The sequence below is a fragment of the Zonotrichia albicollis genome, chromosome 1 (genome assembly GCF_047830755.1).
Source record: "Zonotrichia albicollis isolate bZonAlb1 chromosome 1, bZonAlb1.hap1, whole genome shotgun sequence".
Taxonomy (NCBI): domain Eukaryota; kingdom Metazoa; phylum Chordata; class Aves; order Passeriformes; family Passerellidae; genus Zonotrichia; species Zonotrichia albicollis.
In genome coordinates, this window is record NC_133819.1 from 27,298,996 (window position 1) to 27,322,771 (window position 23,776).

The 23,776-nt window shown below is 36.2% G+C and overlaps 1 protein-coding gene across 6 annotated transcripts in view; it reads left to right on the forward strand.

Moving 5' to 3' along the window:
- PHF14 (PHD finger protein 14) overlaps positions 1 to 23,776 on the forward strand; it is a 159,915-nt gene that overhangs the window by 34,554 nt on the left and 101,585 nt on the right. For all 6 annotated transcript variants that reach the window (XM_074536606.1, XM_074536600.1, XM_074536610.1 and 3 more), the window contains exons 7-14: positions 364 to 501; positions 2,338 to 2,484; positions 5,062 to 5,332; positions 5,902 to 6,008; positions 7,316 to 7,411; positions 8,940 to 9,043; positions 10,459 to 10,590; positions 18,447 to 18,615. In XM_074536606.1, coding sequence (XP_074392707.1) covers positions 364 to 501; positions 2,338 to 2,484; positions 5,062 to 5,332; positions 5,902 to 6,008; positions 7,316 to 7,411; positions 8,940 to 9,043; positions 10,459 to 10,590; positions 18,447 to 18,615 — 1,164 coding nt within the window. The remainder of the gene's footprint in view (positions 1 to 363; positions 502 to 2,337; positions 2,485 to 5,061; positions 5,333 to 5,901; positions 6,009 to 7,315; positions 7,412 to 8,939; positions 9,044 to 10,458; positions 10,591 to 18,446; positions 18,616 to 23,776) is intronic.

The window sequence follows — 23,776 nt, forward strand, 5'->3', positions numbered from 1 at the left end:
GCTGAGGAGTGGTGGTTTTTCTATACCATGGTTATACAACTAATTGTGCTTGAATTGCTTTGATGGTATTTTGTTGTTTTGTTGAAGGGGCATGCAATACATGCAGGTTAATATAAAAATTCATCCAACATGCTGTTTAGATTATTTAACCACTTTACCATTGTTGAGAATGAAATTAATAGTGGGAGTTGAGAAAGCAGAAAGCTTTAAGTAGTGTCAGCTGTTGGGAGCATACTTGGTTTCTGTACCACACAGGAGTCACCTACCAGTTTAGTTTTTTCTATATATGACGTAAATTATCAAATATTAGGCAAAGTGCACCTGAAAAATTTACTGTGGCCTTTTCCATTCTTCTTTATGAAGGAGTGCAGCTTTTGTGAAGATCCTCGTTTTGCCAGAACTGGTGTTTGCATTAGTTGTGATGCTGGGATGTGCAGAGCTTATTTCCATGTGACCTGTGCTCAGAAGGAAGGCCTCCTCTCAGAAGCAGCAGCAGAAGAGGTAGGTATGGAAAGGATAGAATAAAAGATCTCTATTTAAAGTTTATGGAGATGACCTGAAATGGTAACTGTTTTGTTCACAGATCCTGAACAAAGTTTTTAAGTAGGTAACAAGTGAGGGAGTAAGGGAACTGCACAGGGAGAGCCCTCCACCAACTTGTCCACTCTGAGCATTTTTTGAAACAGCCTGGAAAAAAAGGACAGAGAAGGTTAACACAGAGGTTGGCTTAACAGACTGTCAGTCAATACAGATAGGCATTCTATTTCCTGGACTTCACATCAGGTGACATACTTACCTAGCTGTTTGTGTCATGCAGTAATCTCTGTTTCATACCAAATAGGAAACTTGAGAAATTAAAAACATTTCTGATGCCACTTTTTCATGCATGTTTTTTAGTATTTACTTCAATTTTAGTACATAGATATGACTTTCCTTGTTATAACATTAATCTTTGGAATCAGAATAAAAAGCAAGTATTTATAACCTCCTGATAACTTCTTAATGTCTTTTCTTAACGTTTTTTTCCCTGTAATATGATCTAAAGCAATTCAGATTAGAAGTTCCTACTTCCTCCTGCATTTTTATGGTATAAGTACTTTTAGGTTGTCCAGTTGCATCCTGATATGTATCATTTGGATTAAGCCTGTCATGTTCATAGCATCACAATTTCCTTTTTTGCCTTAGGAAGTGGCACAGGTAACACAAAAACAAGCATTACTTTCACTGTTGATATTGACACTTCTGTTTCTGAAAACAGTGGACCACTAAGGAATTCATGAAGGAATCACAAAATACTTTCTTCTGTTGGACTGCTAAATAGGAAGATAGCCTCATTGTTGTTGTCCTTAATAGATTATTAAGGTTGTAAGGTTGAGTCTTTGAATTCCCTATGTGAATTCCTTCTGGATATATGTATCTGCTTGCCTTTCCACCTTAAAATTTTGCTACATGTTGTCTGCAGTCAAATTTTTAATCAAGGTCTCACACAATCTCATTTTAGGACACAGCTAACTTTTGAAGTGTCTCATACTGTGAAAAATCTTAAATTAAAATAAAATGTGCTTGTAAGAAAAGTCAGAGTAAATTTTATTACTCTATGTTTTATAAGTGGAATAAAGGAAAATTTTATAGGCAGGTAATTTGTTACTATATGTATTGCTTTAGGGAGGAAAACTGCTTTAAGTTTTTGTTAGTCTGTAGATTTATGATGTTATTTGTACACTTTTGAAATTACAAAGGCAATTAAATTAAAACCATGTCTCCTCATGGCTCAGATATTTGTAGTCTGCTTGCAGGGTTTGCAGATGCTGAAGTTGCTATAAACCTAGTCATGACAGTGTGCAGATATGATGGAATGAAAAATGGGAGGGTATAGCCACCAAAATGGTTGGAAAAACATTAGAGAAACCAAATATATGGCCTTTGATAGTATTCAGAATTATTAAGCACTTGTAGGATTTCATTTAAAAGGCACAGTGAATCAACTGGAAATTAATACATATTATATGTTGAAGGAATTTGTATTTAGGAATTTATTTTGCTGGGATTTTTTTCCTGGGAATGCAAATATAGTACAGAGATGGACTAGGAGAAAGTTAAATTGTTAATGCATTTAGAAATGATTAGGATCATGCAATGAAAACAATGGAAAAACACTTTATGTTGTACATCAGCATGACAAAATTGATTTAGAAACATATTTTGTAGTTGTTTTTAAAAACATGCCCATTTGAACAAGTGAGCTGATTGCCAGAATGTTTTTGCTGTTCAGAGCCCTTTGGCCTCACTTTGTCTCACTCTATTTTCATTCCTTCCCCTTTGTTTTTTCTGAAACAGGATATAGCTGACCCTTTTTTTGCTTATTGTAAACAGCATGCGGACAGGTTAGACAGAAAATGGAAGCGGAAGAACTACTTGGCTTTACAATCTTACTGTAAAATGTCCTTGCAGGAAAGAGAAAAACAGCTTTCACCAGAAGCTCAGGTATTGTATTCGTGACACAAATGCCTCTGTATTAATCATCCATGTTAAACAAGACAGAAATTAAGAGAAGGTAAAAGTGGTATTATAGTAGAAAATTAGATGTGGAATATATTGATAGTGTATGGTCATTTAACAGCACACTGAACTGTTAGTAGGATTTGGTCTCTAAGAATAATTATCTCTACATTTGATACAATTATATATCATATATATTATATATCTGTTTCAAGAAATATCGAATATCTGTGCTTGTCTGAGTTGAAAAATATTACTTTGCTTTTGAGGTAAAAAGTTGGTAATTAATTTTTCATTGTAATTTATAGATTTTGTTTAAGATTTTCTTCAAGATTCTGAAGAAAAAAGGCCAGAAAAAATTAGGCATTTCTATTTCTATCTAAATTTCCAATTTTGTAGGTCTAAATGGAATTCTGTGTGCCAGGTGCTTTCATAGTAATGACTTCCTAGGAAAAGAAATAATGTATGCAAAGAAGTGAGTCTGTGCCACTGCGTGGGAGTTGTCTGAAAGCCTTAGGCAAGTCTATATCCTGTCTAGTGACAGATCCATTTAAAACTGTTTAGTTACTGCAGAAGCTCAACTGATAAAAGTCCTGTTGATACAAAGGTTTCAATTCCTCTGAGGGAATCTGCATACTTTCATGTTTCAATGTGTGTCTTTTATTTATTTTTTCTGATTCTGAGGAATTTCTAGCATAGTTTGCTTCACTGCTTAGACTGAACTCCATTCCATGCAAAAATCACACCTGTGTAGGAAAGAAGCTTGTTACCTAAACAAAACCTGCCTGATTTATTTGTAGAAAGTAGCAGATGCTGTAAATAATGGAAATAATTTATGGGAGAGGACTGTCTGCTTTTTCTCTGAAGTGAGAATTATAGTGTAATGATAAGAAAATATTGTTTCATAGTATCAAACTTTTTATTTAAAAAAATCTTGCCTTTCCAGTTCTTCAGAGATCTTTGAATAGGAGAATATTAATTTAAAATTATCTGTGCTGTTGAAAATGAGCATGAGCAAATTCGTACTGTAGAAGAATTGTGAATAAAATGTTTTTTGGAAAATTGAACTTCATGTAGCTTGTTTTAAAACTGGTTTCATAATGCTTGCTGAATCTACTCGGCTCTCAGTTATGTGAAATGCACCCATGTAGTGGAGACATTACAATAATATGAACACTGCCCAATATAATGGTAAGTGCTGGTTGTGCAATATCAGTTTGGATCCAGCAGGGCATATTAGCTCTGTTTTCAGGCATGTATTAAGCAGTGCTGATAATGCTGATAAGTTCCCAGCATTTCCCTTTCTCTTTCCTCTTTTCCCCAAACCAAAAATCTGCAATTTTTTAATATTAATTATTTAGATTAAATATTTTGAAGAGTGCTGAAAACTGCAGGTGCAGTTACTTGACATGATGTCATAGGCACCTTGATACGAGTATGATGACTTGCATATGTTTTGTACAACCACATGTTTTCACTCTTGTGGCTTTGGTTTTGTACAGCAGTGGCTGTAGGTGGATCTGCACCTGTGGATCCAAGAAAAAAGCCACTGGGGTCAGAGCTGGGCTGTAAGCTGTATTTGGTTTGTTTCTTGGTCATTAATGTTCAAGACCTAGTTAAGGTAATATGTTCAGCTGTCTGCAGTACTACCTTCATTGGTTCTTTTTGAAATCAGAGATATTCCTTAACAATAGCGTGTATGTATATGCACACCTTTTGCTTTTGTCTCAGGAGTATCTTACACCATATGGTGGGGCAGTCACATTAGTTTAGATTCTTCTTTGTGCAGGAAAGTAAACAGCTTCTAACTGATAGTCAGCTGGAGTCTTGCCTCTGAAGGTTTGTATGTTGATGTCAGTTTCTGCCAGAATTGCCACTTCATAGAGTTCCCTCAAGACAGCATTTTCCAACTGTCAGTAACAGCTTGATCTTCTGGGGTAGATCTCCCAGATGGTCACAAATATACAGATGTCATTGACAATATACATTGTGAGTTTCTCTTGTCTGCTTCACTTCTGTTGGGTTGTGTTCTTGACAAATTATAATCAGTACGTTTAACATTTATAAAGAGAAGTGGCATTGAGAAAGGAATTCCTACAAAAGTATGTCAAATGTGGTACAAATGCTCTTCATCAACTTTTGTTGCTCACATAAACATCAATTTAATGTGTATCTATATGCATATGTGGTAGGTCAACCAAAGCTTCTACCAGTTGTGAGTTTTCACAGTCCTATCAAATTATCATTATTAGAAGGGGTTGTCTCAAAGCCAGCAGTCATCTGTTGCTTTCATCAATGGGGAAATCTCATCAAGAAATGTGTGCATCGCTCCAAAACTCTAGTGAAAGGAGAATGTTGTTTGTGTGTGCACATTGAAGTAAAATGGAATGTCTGTATCAACGTCTGTTTCTTGAGTTGTAGAGCTCCGGAGTGAAAATGGCATTGATTAGATTGCGCAACGGTTAAAATGAAAATAAAATGCAGATGTGTTCCAAATTATAGCTCAAAACTAATTTTGAATCGTTCGTTGATGTTTTTAATGGGTGGAATTCTTCCTTGCAGGCTCGAATCAATGCCAGGCTGCAGCAGTACCGTGCCAAAGCGGAGCTGGCGCGCACCACCCGGCCCCAGGCCTGGGTTCCCCGGGAGAAGCTGCCACGGCCGCTGACCAGCAGCGCTTCGGCCATACGGAAACTCATGCGCAAGGCCGAGCTGATGGGAATCAGCACAGACATTTTCCCAGTGGACACTTCAGATACAAGTTCCAGTGTTGATGGAAGAAGAAAACATAAACAACCAGCTCTCACTGCTGACTTTGTGAATTATTACCTTGGTAAGGGTGAAAATAGCTTATTGTTCTCAATAAAAAGGTACCACTTTGCTGCATTGTGCTATGCTATTTCATTGGCTTTTTTATTTTCCCTGTACTTAATTATTTATAGCAGATAAATGTGAATTATGACTTCATTTTAGGTCAGGTATATTATTGCTTGTGGTGTCTGTTTACACAGAAACCTTTTTTTTTTAAAGACACTTTAGAAAAGAGTAAAATCTTTCAAATATTATCAGAAGACTAAACTGTCTTTAAGAAGGGAGTAGGTAACTTTTGGTATAATATTTTTTCCTTAAATTCTTCTCCATTTTTATGTGGAATAGCATGACTTTTTGACTTTTTGCTAGATGCTGATCAAAGTTCATAATTTAAACAACTACAGTATTTATGCAGCAAAATACAAATAGACTGTTCATTCTACTCAGTCTGTGTATTAAACCTCTAGGCCTTAGCTTTGTGTCTTAGTATTGCTATAGTTTTTTACTTTAGATTGCATCACTTTTTTTAGTGCATAAAACTTGAAAATGTATATTCAAGAGTAGGAAATAATGCCATTTTCTTTTAAATAGAGAGAAATATGCGTATGATTCAAATCCAGGAGAATATGGCTGAACAAAAGAACATCAAAGATAAGTTAGAAAATGAGCAAGAAAAGCTTCATGTGGAGTATAATAAGGTAAAGAAAAAGAGGTGATAAACCCTTGTACCATTTTAGTATTGCTGCTATTAACTTAGATAGAATTTTTCTTTCCATGGAAAAAAATTCGGAGAAAAACAGAAGATGCAAACTATTGATCTTTTAAAAGTAATATTTAAAAACTTATTTTTTCTTTTAAAAATATTCAATAGTCTGTCTTTTCCCATACAAATAATACCAATTTCTGAAATGTGATATGTTGACTGGACCCAAGTTCTTTAAATGACCCTACTGAGAGCTCCACTAAGAAATTGCACACGGACCTGTTTGAACCTGCATGATTCTCTGTTTGTAGCCCCACTTGATCACCGGTAATCTGTGATACTCAAAAGTGTTATTTATTTATTTATGTCAACTACAACTGCAGTTGGGCTTAGGTTTAATGACTTGACTAATCTTTCAGACAGAAATAATCAGTATTCACACCTCCTCAGTGTCCTCTGCATGCTTTTTAGGGTATAACAAATTTGAAGCCCATAAATTACGGCTATGCTCTCCCATAGTGTTGCTAATGTAATTTTTTATGAACTCATCCTTATGATTAAAAAATAACTTTTTTGCATTTTTACCAAATATTTTATTATAAAGTTATTTTGAAACATAGATATACTGTGCCTTTTGTGACAGATGACATGCTGCAGTTCTTGCTGAATTCAACAGCCTATTAAGTGATAGTTAATAATGTTACTATGGTGTTCCTATTAATTTTTGAGCTGTTTGGTGTGTGTTTTAAGTGAGAACATATGGAAAATGTAGCAGGAGATCCTTGTGAACTGCCCAGGGATGATAAAGAGAAACGAAATTCTGTCTCGGGATTTTAAACAAATTAACAGTTACCTCCCAAAAGAGACAACCTAACAGTTACTTCAGGAAGAAAAAGAAACTTTTTTTTTTTTTTTTGCTTACAGCCTTTACTTTTTAAGTTTTCTCTTTCTGTGAGTATGGCAAAAGAAAGTTTTGATTTGACATTTTTGTGTTCACTTGTTACAATCTTGCTGCCTAAGTAGTGTGGACATCACAGATAAGATGTTCCTGTGTTTTAGCTTTGCTTTCCATTTGACTTTATGAAATACTTCAGTACTTTACAAAGCAAGTTATTGCTCTTGGTTCTTGTTTTATTTCTGTTAAATTAATGAATGGTTCTACTTATCTCAGCTCTATTGATGTGAGTTTCATTGTTTTTCTAATCCCACAATAAATTAATGCGCCCTTGGTAAGTAAGTGGCTGAGAACTCTTAATGGATTTTCATTCCTGTTGCCTATTTTTTTTTCTTTTAATTTTTCAGCTATGTGAATCCTTGGAAGAGCTACAAAATATGAATGGAAAACTGCGAAATGAGGGGCAAGGAATTTGGGCTCTGCTGGGTAGAATCATTGGACAGGTTAGTTGGTTCTTTGCCTACCTTCACAGAAAAAAACAGCAGAACAGGTTTTCCAAGAATAGGCCTTTTAGTTTCTGCCACTTCTATGGCTGAATAAATTTATTTGATTTGATCAGACCCAGCCTTTACTCAGGGGATAATGCTTCCTGATTGAAGTACCTAGACTTCTGCAAACCACCTACTAGGAATATGTAGCCTAATTTTGTTGTTGTAATAGTGTGCTTGTTTGCAAAATTCTTTCATTTGGTGTAAGTGATTGACCTGTCATTTGTGATGAACCTTAGCATGAAGCATGAGTTAATCCTACAGGTTTTTATCTCCAGTTGTCTTTATTTACTGTAGGCTTCAAATGATAAGTTAACTTTTTATGGCTTTTATGAGATAAAAATCCTTTTAAGTGCAATACGTAATGATATGTAACTAGGCAGAGGAGAATGTTTTGATTAAATGAATATAAATATTTAGGACAACAGAAGATGTGGGTTACTTCCTTTTGACAGCAATTATCTTTGTTCCCATTGATACGGGAAAAAAGAGAAGTGAAGATTTTTGCAGTGTTTTCATACATGTTTATGTCAGAGATATTAAATGTCAATGGACATTTTGGAGTTGAGAGGGAGATTGCAATGGTTTCCAGTTATGATTTAAGATTGAAGAAACTGTTCACTGTGGAAATGCAGACATAGAATTACTCACAATTTTGGTACACCCTTTATTGCTGTTGATTTTGTGCTACTGTTCCAAAAACGAACCTTACACTTTCTTTATGCAGTAATAGTTCCTAAGATATGCAACCTTTTCCTAGTTCCATTTGTCTGCCTACCTCTCCTGCTTGCAAAGAAGAATTCTTGTATAACATATCTTTTAAACCAAGATTATTTTTCCTTCCTTTGAGTAAGTATTCGCAAATACAGTTCCTGATGCAAATGTTACTCAGTTTGAAAAAAAAGGAAAGCAAAGCTGAGCAGAATTCATTTACACAGCTTGCATGACATTTTTTTGCAGTTGGTTGAACAGATGCAGACCCATGGGGCTGCTGAGAAATGACTTTGATAGATGGTTGCTGTCTGAGAAGCCAGCACACTGCAGATAGTAGAAACCCAACGAGGGTCTCGTCTGCTTTGTGAAGAGCTTGGTCCAATAAGATAATTTTTCTAATTAACCTGTCGAGCACCAGTGTAGCTGCAATGCTGGGGAAAATAAACTGCCTCAGTATTCTGCCACTTTCATGAATCTGCCTTTGCTTGTTTCAGCTTCCTAAAGAAATGCATCCTTGTCCATTCCTATATTGAAAGCTCGAAGAAAAATTTTAAAAGCTAGCCTTCTTGTGTGTTTCTTACTGACTTGAAAAAATGACTTTAAGACTACTTTATTTTACAGAATCATAGTGGGATAAATGTGTAGCCTGTAAAATAGTTAGCTAAGCAGTCTCCCACTTATGTGTCTTGTTCTTCATGCATTGAGATGAGAAGAATATTCTTTTAAAGTATCAAGACTCATGCGTATTGCATTTCTTCAAATCCAATAGAAATTGAACATACCAGCAATTTTACGGGCTCCTAAGGAAAGGAAACCGAGTAAAAAGGAAGGAGGAGCACAAAAGGCATCTACACTTCCGGCAGTACTTTATAGGCAAGTAATTAAATTTTAACGGCATAGATACAGTATCTAGTAATTTATAGTTTCAGAAAAGTGTTCTGAGGAAATTGTTTATTTCAGGTTTTAATTAAAAAATGCTTTAAAGTTGTTGACACATTTTTACTTATTTTTGAAGGTTAAGTTGGATAGTAGTCAATTCTTCACCCTTTCACACATGAGTAAAGTTTGGATGTTTTTGCTAATTTGATAGCAGTGCTTTAAAGACAAAAGTGTCTTGTTGCATCTGAAGTAGGAGAGTCCTTTGTTTTTTTTGATGTGAAAACTACCTGCCCTTTGTTCTTTGAATGCTGTCATCTGAGTGGATGATTTTGAGAACAGGGATGATGCTGTTCAATCACGATTCCTGGGTGCACAAAACACTTGTCCATATAAGAATTCTCACTTTTTGCTTGTGCTAAATTTCACTACTTCTATATTTTTATTAATTCCCAAGGTTATGAAATGTATTGACTTACTCTGCTGTAGTTTTTTTCCTCTTCCATAAGCGGTGAAGCTACTGACTGGGTTTTTATTAAATGTAATAGGATCCCAGACTGTGACTGTGCAAAATACACACATGTCATCTAGATTCTTCTTTTCTCACTGCAGCTGGGGAGTGACACAGCCTATTGCTTATCTAGAGAGCAGCAGCCAGACATCCAGCCACAGCAAGTAGTGTCTTGCCCAGCTAGAAGGCTAAGGGGAAGACGATGATTTTTACAAAAGCAAAAGTTAGTTTTAGTGCTGCCAGAGGTAGAAATCTTGAAAATGTGGCAGTGGGCTGAGGATTTGGCAGTTTTGATGTACACAAATAATTCAAGTAATGCTTCACCAATTCTGTTTCATTTGAATGCACTCAGTTCCTCCCATGTTGCAGTGCAATCAGTGAACACCTATCTTTTCAAAATAAATAAAGTTTCAGTTACCCTAAAATAATAACAAAAAGGAAGTGTAATTTCTAATGAGTAACATTGCCCAGCATACCAGCAGCACAGACTTGTTTCAAGGTGGTTACCTGAATAAGTAAGTGTGTGATTGATTATCAAGATTGGTACTAGCAGCATAATTTTCTGTTTAAGCATTTGTTGTATTTTTTTTTCACTTGCCACTGGTATATTTTGCTGAAGTATTGAGTGATTACTAACTTATTAGAAGTCCTCCAAAATTTAATTGAAAGCCATTTTTTGCTAGCACTGACTAGTAGCCTTTTATGCTTTTACTGCACATAGGTAGAAGCTCCTTAAAAAAACTCCTCCAAAATTAATCCAAAATGTAATTATGCAATTAAATGATAAATTCAAATTGAAGTTGCCAAGTGTTTGTATTAAAACTGGGGAATGTGCTGGGGTGTATAGTTTGTTGTTTATGAGTATGTAATTATAATGTTTTTCTGCTGCGTGCATGAAAAGTTGTGGAATTTGCAAGAAGAACCATGATCAACACCTGCTGCTACTGTGTGACACTTGCAAACTTCATTATCATCTTGGTTGCCTGGATCCACCTCTTACAAGGATGCCAAGGAAGACCAAGAACAGTTACTGGTAAGAACACAGTTAATGTGCTGTCCTGTGCTGTCTCTGTACTTAAAGTAGGATGTAAATGTGAACACACTTGCAAATTCTGAGTGGATTACACATTGTTTTAATGCAGTTTGAGGAGTTTTTTTATTTTCAGGTTATTAGCAGTGATGTTTCAAGGTTAAAAAAAAGAAGTTATAAAGATTTTCTCATTATTAGCCACTGTGTAAAAATAGGTTATAGCTGTAATTTTCTTGGGTTTTGAATTCATCTGTGATTGTTATTACTGCAGTATAATAGCAGTAGGAAATTATAGGCTAATACTTTTGGGAAATGAAAGACTTGGTTTTCTGTTTATGGTAGGACTGAGATAAGCAACTCTCTGTTGAGATCTTCGGGCAAATACTTGTAATATTTTTAAATAAACTTGTAAGTAGCTCTGTTTATTGCACTATGGGAAGTATTGGGTTTACTGCTGTCTTAGGACTCAAATGTACAATGACAGATGTTCATAACTGTACTTACTGCAGTTAGAGTTCCACGAATTAAAGTTCTTTCATGCTTGTGGAGCAGAACAAAAGCTAAGTTGTGCAGTGGAGAAATGATAAGGTGGCAGAGAATCTGATTTCCAAACGGTCATAAAATTAGCTTGCTCTGCTCTATAGTGTTAGCAGTCTGCATGTTTAAACTGCTCTGAAATGTGTTACAGCAAACTCAGAAACAGTTTGTAGCTGGCAAGAAGTCAGAGTACAGCATCTCGAGGAGTCATTCATCACCTTGTCTGAATGTTAAGGTACAAAGTCAGAAAAGTATAAGAATTTCTTCTAAAACAGTAAAACTATTTTAACAGAAAAAGAGTAGTTTCTGGTTTTCTTCATGTGTCTCTAAATTTTCTGTTAAAGAACTTGCATAAAATATTTACTTCAGCCATCTTTTTGGCTAGTTTTGAAGATTGTGTGCAGAACAAGATGGCCAGTACATGACATGGGAGGCCTCTCTTTTTTGTATCTTATTGTTACAAAACCTGGATTTGACTCAGTAAACTTGCCTCAGTAAATTTAAAAGATGAAAATCTCAAAAAGGTTTTCGCCATCACCAATACTTTCCTGAACCTCATTTTCTTTTAATTATTTAATGTATTGTATTGTTAGACTTTTGATCTCTTTAGTCAAATTTGCCAAGTAGTTATTTTATGTGGAAGCTTTTTTTTATATTTTAAATTTTTAGATAGCTTCTTCATTTACACAGGAGATTTGATTTTTATTCTGCTTTTTAACAAAGTTGAAAAAGCTCACTAAAAGCTATCAGTCCAAAAGATATAAGACTACTTCTCAGTAGGTGTTAAAGGAAGGATAGGTCAGGTTAGGTAGTAAAGCTCTTTCATTTCAAAGCTATAACTTAGCTTTGTTGTAAATTTCATGCTTCGGTTATATCTCAGATCACAAACTTGGCTTTTACTTCTAATTAGCTCAGGCATATTCTGGAGTGTGAGATGATAGCAGACAAATTGAGCTGCATTGATTGCATTCTTTTCATCATTGAACATTCCTTTATGTATTCTTTTCAGGATCAGTGGAGAGCACATAGAACAGACCCTTAATCCAAGTTAGAGTTCAGCAGGTTTTTCCTCCCCTGCTGTTTTGAATGCAATTTTTATCTTTTGATTAAGATATGAAGAAAAGGACATATATTTTTTAGATGAGGGCCATGTATTTTCAGATATTTGTATAGGATGTAATAGGAACATAGCAGAAAAATAAAATTGGTGTAGTGGGAAATTCCATGAAACATTAGGCAGGTTGAAAGACTTTTAGAGTGGTTAAAAACATTGAGTTTAGTTCTTTTTTAAAACAGTAATCAAGAATCAATTGTTTCTTTGTATTTTTCTTTCTGTTTCATTATCACTGCTAATAATTTACTCAGAATAACTAACTTGAGCCCTTGTAAAGGTTTTTATGATTACAGTTATGTACTTTACCAATTTATGTTTATTTAAACAATGAGTATTCCATCAGCTTCACCTTTTACATTGTGTTTGAGGATGCCAGGAGATACAGGTTATGTGTGTGATGTTACATAGACTTATTTGTAGTTATAATTTCTATCCATTTCAGGCTCAACATTTAATAGTTTAAATTACAGTTTACCAAAAAGGGTTTTGAAATTGTTGACTTAAACCCAATAGTATATAAGAGAAAAAACTTTAGGCATATTATGTATTTAAAAGCTAATTTGTTGAAGAAAGCACAAATTATATTTTGTTATCTCAGTGTTAAATTTAAAATGAGTTAACAGTTTTAGTCTTAGGGAAATCATAGTAAGAATTTAGACCTGGTGAGCACCAGTGTTTCATGGCTTACTGGTTTAACTGGTTTAAAACACTTAACACTAAGAATTTTCCATGTTCGGAGGTGTAACAGTTTTATTCAAGGTAACAGAACACCCTGCACTAGTTTGTACCATAGTAAGTTCAAAGCCTGTCCTCATTTCAGATAGATTTGAGATGAGGAACATAGAAACTATTTTATATAATAGTACATTAAAGCATTAATTTATGCCTGTTTTGGTGCTGTGCTTTCAAAAAGTAGAATCATAGAATATCCTGAGTTGGAAGGATTGAGTTCAATTCCTAGATCAGATTTTTTAACCATACAATGAAAGGATGTGGTTTCCTTCCATTTAAAAATTTGTGATTTTCAGTTTCTTAGAAATTCTATTCCTTAAACAATTAAATATTTTTGGATTAGCATGTTATCATAATGCTAAATTTTATCATTCTTGCTGACAACTTGTGTGTTTTTATACTCCTGACCATTCTGGATGTATTTTCCTGGTAGAGAATGTTCTTAACTGGTACTAAAGCAATGCACAAGTGTTGGCAGACAATATAATGAATCAAAATCTAATTGTAAAATATTGGCATTTTCATTAAGAAAATACTTGGCAGCTACTAAAAAGGATTAGCTTCTTCTATTGGAATAAGATTGCTGAAAAAAGGTGATAACTTCTGGTAGCATATGAAATATTGGGGACTGAGATGGACAAAACAAGTACTAATGGTTGTATTAAAGTTGGTTGGTTTTATTTTTGCTCTAGAAGGCCAAGTTATTTTAGTGGTGACTGCTGTGGGGAATATTGGCCACAGGACAGAATGAGCTGTAGAGTTACTGGCCAGTAGTTCCATGAACACTCAGGTGGTATCTGGACGTTCATTCATATTCCTGACCTTGTTCATTCAGTACTGATCCAGCACCTCTTCATCCTGAGTCACTGGATAGTGATATAAAATTATTAACTTGTATAAAGTTAATAATTTTATATAATAATTTTTTTGCATTTTAACATACATTTAATATAATATACATTTTTACATGCATTTAATGTAATTTACATATTTATGTATTGTCACTTGTCCGAATTGAGGGATGTTTAGGTTGTTGCAAATGACAAATTTCCTTTTTTTTTTAACTCTGTAACTTTACACTCTGTAAGGTGCTCTTTGAAGCTTTTTGACAGCTGTATTAGGTTCATGTAAACTGCTTTTATCTCCAGAATAAAAGCAGCCCTATCTTTTTTCCACCTCCACCACGTCATTTACATGTGTAATTTATAGAGTCTAGGTGTCATCTTGAAGCTGTGGTCCATGTTTCTTGTGTTCAGAGTGACTTAATTCTTTGTAAACATTGTGAGAAGTGATTTGCCAGAGTGTGTGTCTGGGAGACCTGTGTCTTCCTTTTGAAAACAAGCTCTGCTTATTTTCCTTTTTAAACACCAAACACCAGTTCCAGAACTGGTTTCTGGAAGCACTGTAGTGGTATTTGCTAAGCAATTTGAATATACTCGTTCCCAACTCACTGCTACTGACTTAAGATGTGTGTGAAGTGGGAAGTTATCTCTGATTCTTATACCAAGTTAGATTGAAGAAACAACAAAATCACCCAATTTCTTTTTTCTTCTGTAGGTTGTTAGTGCTTAATCAGACATTCTGTATGATTAAGAGATTTCAAATCAGTACTGAGAGTTCTTGATGGAACAAACTTCCAGTAATTTTAGCAGCAGGCACATTTTAGAAGTAGGCATATTATTGCCTGCTACTGATTTTCCCTGTGGGTCTAGATTAGGCAAGTCTAGACTAAAAGCAAAACAAAACCTGTGTACTGAAAGTTGAGTCTTTGGCACCATTTCTCCTGCTGTTTTGTTTATGCTGCATAGCAATGCTTGCTAATTTGGAGGTAGTCAAAGATTGTTGCAGTAGTTCTAAAGGTGACCTGTTGTGACAGGTTCTCTGTTCACTACTTGTCCTTGAAGAGCTGAAATTAAGTGAGCATGACTGTGGCACAGCCAAAAAGAAGTCATGTGGCTGTTTCGTATTACTATATTGGGATTAAACAGCAGAATGGGAAGAGTACTTCAAATTCAAGAACCGTGTTGGAATAAACTATAAGAAGAGCTGAAAAGAGATTGTTTCCAAGTCAGAGGGGTGTGTATCTGTAGTAGCATTTCTGTGGCTCTGTGGGAGCTAACAGACAAACTGCTATTTTGTAATAGGGATGGTGAGACATGGTTGACTATAACATTAGAGCCTATGCTGGTAAATCAAGAGGTTGCTTGTAAGTTGATGATAACTCCTTTCCCCCTTTACCTTTGATATATTTGTTATATGAAGTTTTTTTATGTGATTCACACAGCACTCTCAGTTCCATCATAGTATGATTTTGCTGCTCTTTTCTAGATCTAGGCTTTTTGTAATTTTGATTGCTTTCCATTTTTGACTGCTTTCACACTTGCATAACCTGTTTCAGAGCAAGCTTGTTCATAAGAACAGAATTTAAGTAACTTGAATGCAGTACCTCATCTTTTGGTCAAGATGTTTTATGTCTTCCTCAGTAACATAAAAATTACAATGCTTCACAAACATATTTAAATAGGATAATAGTGCAGCTTCAGGATTTTAGTGATCTGGATGGGTATTTTCTATAGAACTGTCTGAACCTAGGTAGCAGAAAAATGGTGTCTTTCCCTTGTAATAACAGAGATAAAGAAGAGGAGTTATTTAAATCATACAGGCAGAGTGGTAGATCCAAGAAACTGGATTCTCCACTCCAAATACTGTTGTAAAACCCTATGACTATTTGTTTCTCTTTTAACGGTGTCATTTTTAGTGCAGCTCTTAAGTTATGGAGGCTTTTTCTTTAATTTATACATGGCACATATTTTTAACAAAATAAATGCTTTTTAAGAACAGCTCATAGAATTTTTGAGCATTTTCATAGAAATTGCTTACATCTGCATAAGCAGATCATAGTAATTACTTTCAGTTGTGCTTTCCAGTACATAAATTAATGACATGACTGATTCTGCAGTGTTATGGAGGGCCGTGCTCTCTGATGCTTGCTAAATAGAAATTCACCTTAAAGCTGTGGGTTGGACCACTTTAAGAACAATGTGTCTTATGAAAATAAAGAAACTCAAAGTAATTTATAGCTAAGCAGACAAAGATTATTGGAGAGAATATTTTTGCTTAAAGCTTCTCTCTTCTTTATCATTGGAGTGCCTTTCTCCATAAAATCTTTTCACACAAAAGGGTATTCACCTCTGGGTGCAAACACAATGTTTCCCAAAACCAGTGCTGCTGGACAAAGGCTTTAAGCTGGACAAAGCCCTTGCAGCTTAGCCTTCCCCTGCCCCAGTGTGAAGAAAGTAGCAAAGAGCCTGGCTGAAACTCAGAAGCCAGATGCCAGGCATTGTGCTTCCCACTGGTTTTCCCAGAGCACTGTGCTGGGCGGTGTTCAGCGGTGTTTGCCCAGCTTGACTTGGTGCCACGCGCCCGGCACTGGCACCACTGGCACTGCCAGCTCTGGCCGTGGTTTTGGGCTCTGTCCGGCTGTTTCTGCAGCATCAGCTCGGGGGGGTTTGGGAAGCAAAAGGGGACCAGCAATGGTGGAGAGAGGGCTGGGGCCAACTCATGCCAGCACCTTCTCTCCGGAGAGATCCAAGCAAGATGGCAGATTTTCTCTTTTTGGTGCTCGGCTCTTGCTGCCAAACCCACGCCCCCAGTGATGGTGTGCATGGTGGGGAATTAAACAGTGCTGAAAGCTCCATCCCCCTTTGCTCTGTAACCAGAGCAAGGAGGAAGAATACAGGACTATATTCTCGTATGCTGGCCCCAGACTGTTTGAAATGTATATAAACTGTCTTCCTTGTGCTTTGGCTTTTCATAAAGACTCCATACTTACATGAGAGAGGGGAGAAACCGTTATCTTTCCTGCAATCTACCCTGTTCTGCTTTTCTGGACCAGCAAATATTTCAAGTACTTTCATTAGTCTTATTCACCCTGTCTTAAGTTCTTTTGAGATAAGAGGTAATAAATGTTTTTAACATTGCAATGTAGCCACAATTATATAAAATTTACATATGGAAAAGTTCAAGGAGAGAGTTCTTGAGTTAGTCAGGGTTGCACTGATCTGTTACCCAGTCCATTACTAGATTCCCTCTATTCTGAGTTGGTAGCCACTGGTCTGTGTAGCAAACCATGATGACTCCTGGTGTCCTTTGGTATAGTTAGGAGAGATCTGAGACTGTACTGCTTGGATTACTTTGAAAGAACTAAAAAACATAGAAAGTTGATGGACGTGATATTGTGTTAGCCCTCACTTGAAGTTCACAGGAGAACTGTTCCTGTTGAATGTGTAAATTGCAACAAATAGACTCAAATACAACATGTATCTGACTTTGTGCTTTTGTTTATATAGGATGGATATGCCTTCTTGTTGGAAATGTGTATTAAAATTTAACTTCAAATAATTGAATACATGGGGTTTTTGTTTTGTCTCCTTCCAAAGCAAATTTGCTCTATCATTTAGATAATTTTAATGTGCTAATCCCTGTTAATGCCAATTAATAGCACAAGATTATGTTGATTTTTTTTGGTTGGTATTATTAAAAAAAATGTTTAATAGAAGAACAGTGATGAATTGGACTTTATTTGAATGGACTTGTAATTTTTTGAATTGGAAGTGTAGTGTGAGAAGTAATTAAAACTGGCTCTTCCAGTGAGTATAATGCTTTTACTGAACATGCACATTTATGACGTGCATAAAATGATTTTTTGCAAATAAAACCAAATCCTGATGAATTCCTGTCTTGTTAATAGAATTACTTTAGAATCCCTTAATTTTTGAAGTTCTGATGGTGATTTTGTATTTTTTTCAGAAATTCAGTAGGCTTTTTGTTTTTTCAGTTTAGTGTTCCAAGTTTGTTAATATATGTGTTTAGCTTCTTTATTTGTAATTTTCTCCTAACTATTTTTTTCAGATTTAAAACTCACTCCCTTAGGGAATGCATATTAAAATTTATTTTTATAACTAACATGTTCTCCATATCCCTGCCACTAAAGCATACTCTCATTGGAAGGAATTGAGCAGCGTGTCATTGTAAAGATTAACAACCTGGTCTGGTGGAGGGTGCCCCTGCCCATGGCAGGGGGGTGGGAGCTAGATGATCTGTAAGATCTCTTCCAATCCAAACCACTATATAATTCTATAATTAAACTGCAGCAGCAGCTACAGTAATTAATAGATTAGAGATCAGTGGGCAGCTTTAAAAATGAAGATGTGGTAGAATGAAAATAATGAAATAGGGAGCATTTTTCCTGAAGATTAATTCCTACTTTCAGAATCTTGGTTTTCAAAGTTAAGTACTGTCAGGAAAATAAGAACATTTTATTTGTTTTTTGCTTGGTTGCTTAAAATGTACGTTTTAGATGTCCATTTGATTTCTTCACTTTGACTTTTGAATTTATCTTAAACACAAAACTTCAATATGTTTCTTTTTCTGCTCTTGTGACTGCAGTCTTAAAAGAAAATCTTCCACTTTGCAGGCAATGCTCAGAGTGTGACCAGGCAGGTAGCAGCGATATGGAGGCTGATATTGCCATGGAAACCTTACCAGATGGGACCAAAAGATCAAGGAGGCAAATTAAGGAACCGGTGAAATTTGTTCCTCAGGATGTGCCAACAGAACCGAAGAAAATTCCAATCAGAAACACGGTAAATGATGGTGGAAGTGGTGTGTTGAGGCCCATATTCATAATAATATTGTTTCACACGACCTACATTGTGTACATTTTGAATTGAGGGATTTCAATTAGATTGATGATCTGTTTTTGTTATATATTCCATTTTCTCATTTTAGTGCTTTTTTAGTTGTGGTTAATATTGTTTTGCTAAAATACAAAGCTGAGAAACACAATACTTAAGCTTGTATAGCTCTTCAGTTGAGAAAAAATTCAGTTTGCACTTAAACTTAGCTTTAATAGCTGTTCTTCACTGTAGTAGTAAGGACACTTTTTAGGGTAGATTTAAATATATTGAATTATAGCTGTAAAATAATTGGTAATTTCCTTATCTGCAGGCAGCCTGCTGATTGACTGCACATTTTATGACTGTCACAAGACCCTGTTATTTCAGTTTGTTTGGCTTCCTAGTCTTACTAGTCACTGTATATTTTGTTAAAACTTTCATGGTGGATAGAGTTTTGAGAAGACAAGCAAAACCTCTTGCTTCCTGTACTGATGAAATATTTAGCATCTTTCCTTCCTTTGAAAACAGTGCTTTATTATTGATCACTGTACACTTTTCCTTAAGTTTTTCTCTCCTACTTGTTCAGAAAACAAGGCTTTTCATGTGTGATGTGTCATACCACCTATAAAAAGAACATAAAAATATTAAAGGGCATTTAGGTCCAGGTTATGGGATGAGTAGTGTTCCCATATCCCTTCAGACATAAGTGGTTCATCTTCCAGTATATTTCTTAATATCAGGAAATATTGCCGCCTCTCACATTAGAGTTAGATAAACTTCTTTTCTCATGCAGCACAACTTTATTTTCTTCATAAAGCTTTCTAGGCATTTTTTGATTATACTAGCAGATACCTTACCCAATGTACACTGATAGGATTAAGCAAGTATTTTCCTGACCCAATCTTAAATGTTTGTTTTAATTTTGGGCCACAGCTTTGATTTACCTAATGGCTTCTCTTTCCTTGTCTGTGACTCAGAACTTTAGGAATGACTCAAGCCAAGCTGATTAATTTAACTCAGACTGTTAGGAATGTGAGTAATCCGAAATTAAATTTTGAGAAACTTCTTCTTTATTTTCCTCACTGAGGGAAAGTACCCTTTCTCCTAAAGCATAAGATCTCATAGAATCTTACAGATGCCTGGGTAGGTTGAACTTACTGTTGTTATGCTTATGTTCACACAGAAAGAAGACTTGCCTGCTGTTCTGCTTACTGAATCCTTTGTATCTCGTATCCCATTTTTCTTCTTTCTCTTCTCTCTTTTTATACCTTATGTAGTGCTCTTAGGGTGTGGAGAATCATGATTCTGGGACTAAAGAGAGCTAAAATTATTGCAGGAAAGACATTCATAGTTGTAATAAAAAAAGGAGTAATATAAGGCATTGTTCAGAAATCCTAGGAATACAGGATTGATTTGTTCTAAAGCCTATGTAATAACTGCCAAAGTTCTGTGCAAAATGGAAACAAATCTGATTGCTCTGAAGTGTTTCCCTCATGCTGTGGTGTGTTACATAATATATCTACACACATTGTAGTATGTAATAAAGAGATTAATTGCCTTTCAGTGGCATACTGTGTTGTCACTGTATGGTGTTGCACTGTGGAAAAAGACTGCTATCAGTCTAAGAAAGATTTTGTTCCTCTGCTTGAATGTTTGGTCTTTGTTTCAGTTCTCTCCAATTCTCTGCTTTTCTTCAACATACAGATTTTCAAGATAACATCTTTGCTGCCCTGTCAGCAGGGCTTCTCTGTAAAAGAGAAACATTGACCACTGACTGTTTCCCCCTCCAGTGATTGGCCCCCTTCTGGGTAACTCCCCCAGTTTATATACTGAGCATGATGTTCTGTGGTGTAGAATATCCCTTTGGTCAGTTCAGTCAGGCTGTCATGGCTGTGCTCCCTTCCAGCTCTTTGTGCAGCTCCTTCCTGGCAGAGCATGAAACACAGAAGAGTCCTTGATTTGAGCTATACATAACTTAGCAACAGCCAGAACATCCATGTGTTATCAGCATTATTTTGTCAGCATTGCTGATACCAGGTTAGCTCAGCTGGTCAGAGCATGGTGCTAATAATGCCAAAGTTGTGGGTTTGATCCCTGTATGGGCAATTCACTTAACAGCTGGGGTTGTATGATCCTCATGGATCCCTTCCAACATAGAATATTCTGGGATTCTCATGCTAAATCCAAACCCCAGAGCACTATACCAGCTACTCATAAGAAAATTAACTCTATCCCAGCCAAAACCAGACCATCTGGCCAGAGACCTGTGACAATTGGAGCACACTAGCGTTCACAGCTTCTGCATGACATTAGAGACTTAGTTTCCTTCTGTAATTTGGAAGTGTGAGAGGACTAATACTGAAGCAGAATTATTCAGAGTCAGGACAGTGCTTCTCCCTTGTACAGTTCTCTACATTAATTGTGTGCCAGAACAGTGTTTTGTATCCTAATGCTAGATAAGCTTTCTAAAGTGTGTGTGAGTGCTTTCTAAAGTAAAGCTGTGAGTGCTCTATGTATTTCTATCTCTTACCTTTCAAATATTTCACAGCATATTTATATAGACTCATAGATTCACAGAATGTTCTGAGTTGGAAGGGGCTCACAAGGATCACTGAAGTCCAGGCCCTGCATGGGTCACCTCCAAGAACCATACCGTGTGCCTGAGAGCATAGTCCAAACACTTCCTGAGCTCTGTCAGGCTTGTTGCTGTGACCACTTCCCTGAGGAGCTGTGCCAGAGCCCAACCACCCTCTGGTGAAAAACCTTTTCCTAATATTCCAAACTAAACTTCCCCTGACCCAATTTTAGGCCATTCCCTTGAATCTTGTCGCTGGTCACCAGAGAGAAGAGATCACTGCCTGCCTCTTCTCTTCCCCATGTGACAAAGCTGGGGACTTCAATGAGGTCTCCCCCTCCCCAGGCTAAACATGTCACTCCTTTTATGTCTTCCCCTCTAGGCTTTTGCCATCTTTGTAGTCCTCCTTTGAACTTTTTCTGATAACTGTAATAGCTTTATCTTTTTTATGTTATGGTGCCCAAAACTGCACACAGCACTTAAGGTGAGGCTGCCCCAGTGCTGACCAGGGTGGGACAATCCCCTCCATTGCCTGGCTGTCAATGCTGTGCCTGATGCCCCCCAGGACACGGGAGGCCCTTCTGGCTGCCAGGGCACTGCTGAATCATGTTCTTCTTGCCATTGACCAGGACCCCCAGGTCCCTTTCTGTGGCACTGCTCTCCAGCCTCTCCTTCCCCAGTCTGTCCATGCATTGAGGGTTGCTTTGTCCCAGGTGCAGATTCTGGCCCTTGCCCTTGTTAAGCTTGGTACAGTTGGCAATTGCCCAGATCTCTCATTTAGGACCCTCTGCAGGATCTCTCTGATTTTGAAGGAGTCAGCAGCTCCTCCCAATTTAGTATCATTGGCAAGCCTACTTAGTATATCTTCAAGTCTTGTGTCCAAGTGGTTTTTGAAGATGCAGAGAAGAATTGGGCCTAATATGAAGTGCTCTGGAGCCTCACTAGTGACAGGTCACCAGTCTGATGTCATCCCATTCACTATAACTTAAGGAAATCAAGTTGAACAAGATGAACTTTCCCCTCATTAAGCTACGATGGTTCTGACTGATGATTTGTTGTCCTTCAAGGGTTTTTCAGTATCTCCCAGAAAAATCTCCATAATTTTACCAGTCACTGAAGTGAGACTGACAGGCCTGTAGTTTCCAGGGTTCTCCTTGCCCTTGAAGACTGGGATATTTGCCAGCTTCCAGTCAACTAGGACCCCTTGGATTGATCAAAAATCATCAAAAGAAGTTTTATAATGACATCAGACAGTTAAATATTCTCTAATAAGGCCCCATCAGGCCCCATAGACTGATGGATCCAGCTGGAGCAGTGAATCCCACACAAATTCTGGGCTGACTGGGAATTCAGCATTCTCACAACCATGGTCTTCAGCTGAGGGCACTGGGACCCCCTTAGCCTGTTGTTGCTGGTGAAAACAGAGGCAAAGAAAGCATTAAACATCTCTGCCTTGTCTGTGTTTCTCTTTGTGGGAAGACAGAGAGAAGGCCCAGCCATTTGCTCTCCACTGTTTTGGAGACAGCAGCTATCATATTGTGCATTAAAATGCAACTTAAGTTTACAAGACCTTTCTGATTTTGAACTTCCCTTGACCATTTAAGTGAATATACACGGGTAAATTTAAACATACCATACTTTTACTCTACAAATGATAAATGAATGTAAATAAACAAGACATTAAGCTTTATACTTATTTCTTTTGTATAATGGATGTATTTGCAGACAGAATTTAATGAATTGTTTATGCTTTATACATTTCAAGCCATATGTAGAGACCTTTTAAAGATTTTTTGCATTTCAGTGCATAGCTTTTAAAGCCAGGTTTATTTAAAATCGTTATAATTTTATCTTTATCATTCCAATTTCACACTTTTATAAGCATCACAAATCATTATTTCTGCTGCTAAAAAATTTTACAGAAATTAAAGCTAATGATTAGCAAATAGCTCATAGAAATCAATAGCTAATTGCATAAACCAGATATCTATTAACACCTTCCTTATATTTCTATATTTCTTATAAATCTGAATGTTTTTTAACATTTGCCTTTCTAAGCTGTACCATTTCTTTCACTTTTTTTTCTTATAAAGATTATAGAATAGATTGTTTCTTTGGAAAATATTCTAAAGAGATGCAAATAGCATTCTCAGGAGTAAATTGAGAGGTTAATGGTTTTACTGTACTCAGCTATGTATGTACAGATTTTCAGAGTCTATTTGAGGTGATCTATATTATAAAAACACAGCTTTTAAAAATCTCTTGACTTCATTTGCTGTCCTAGAATAAAAAAGAATACACAGATTATTTTTTTATCAAATATCTCATTGCTAAAATAGTTCTGTTAGTCTGAGGTCTTGCTTTTACAGAATAAGGGTTTTCCCTCTGTCCTTTTGAAAAAATGAACTTAAGTATATTTTTAAGGTTTCATCACCCATGCTTTCCCTACAATGTATGCTGTAGTCTGGAAGTATGATTCAGTTCCTGTATGTCTTATACATACAACATCTTCTAAAGCAATTTTGTGCTGCTGGGGCTGGCTGTGTGCTCTAA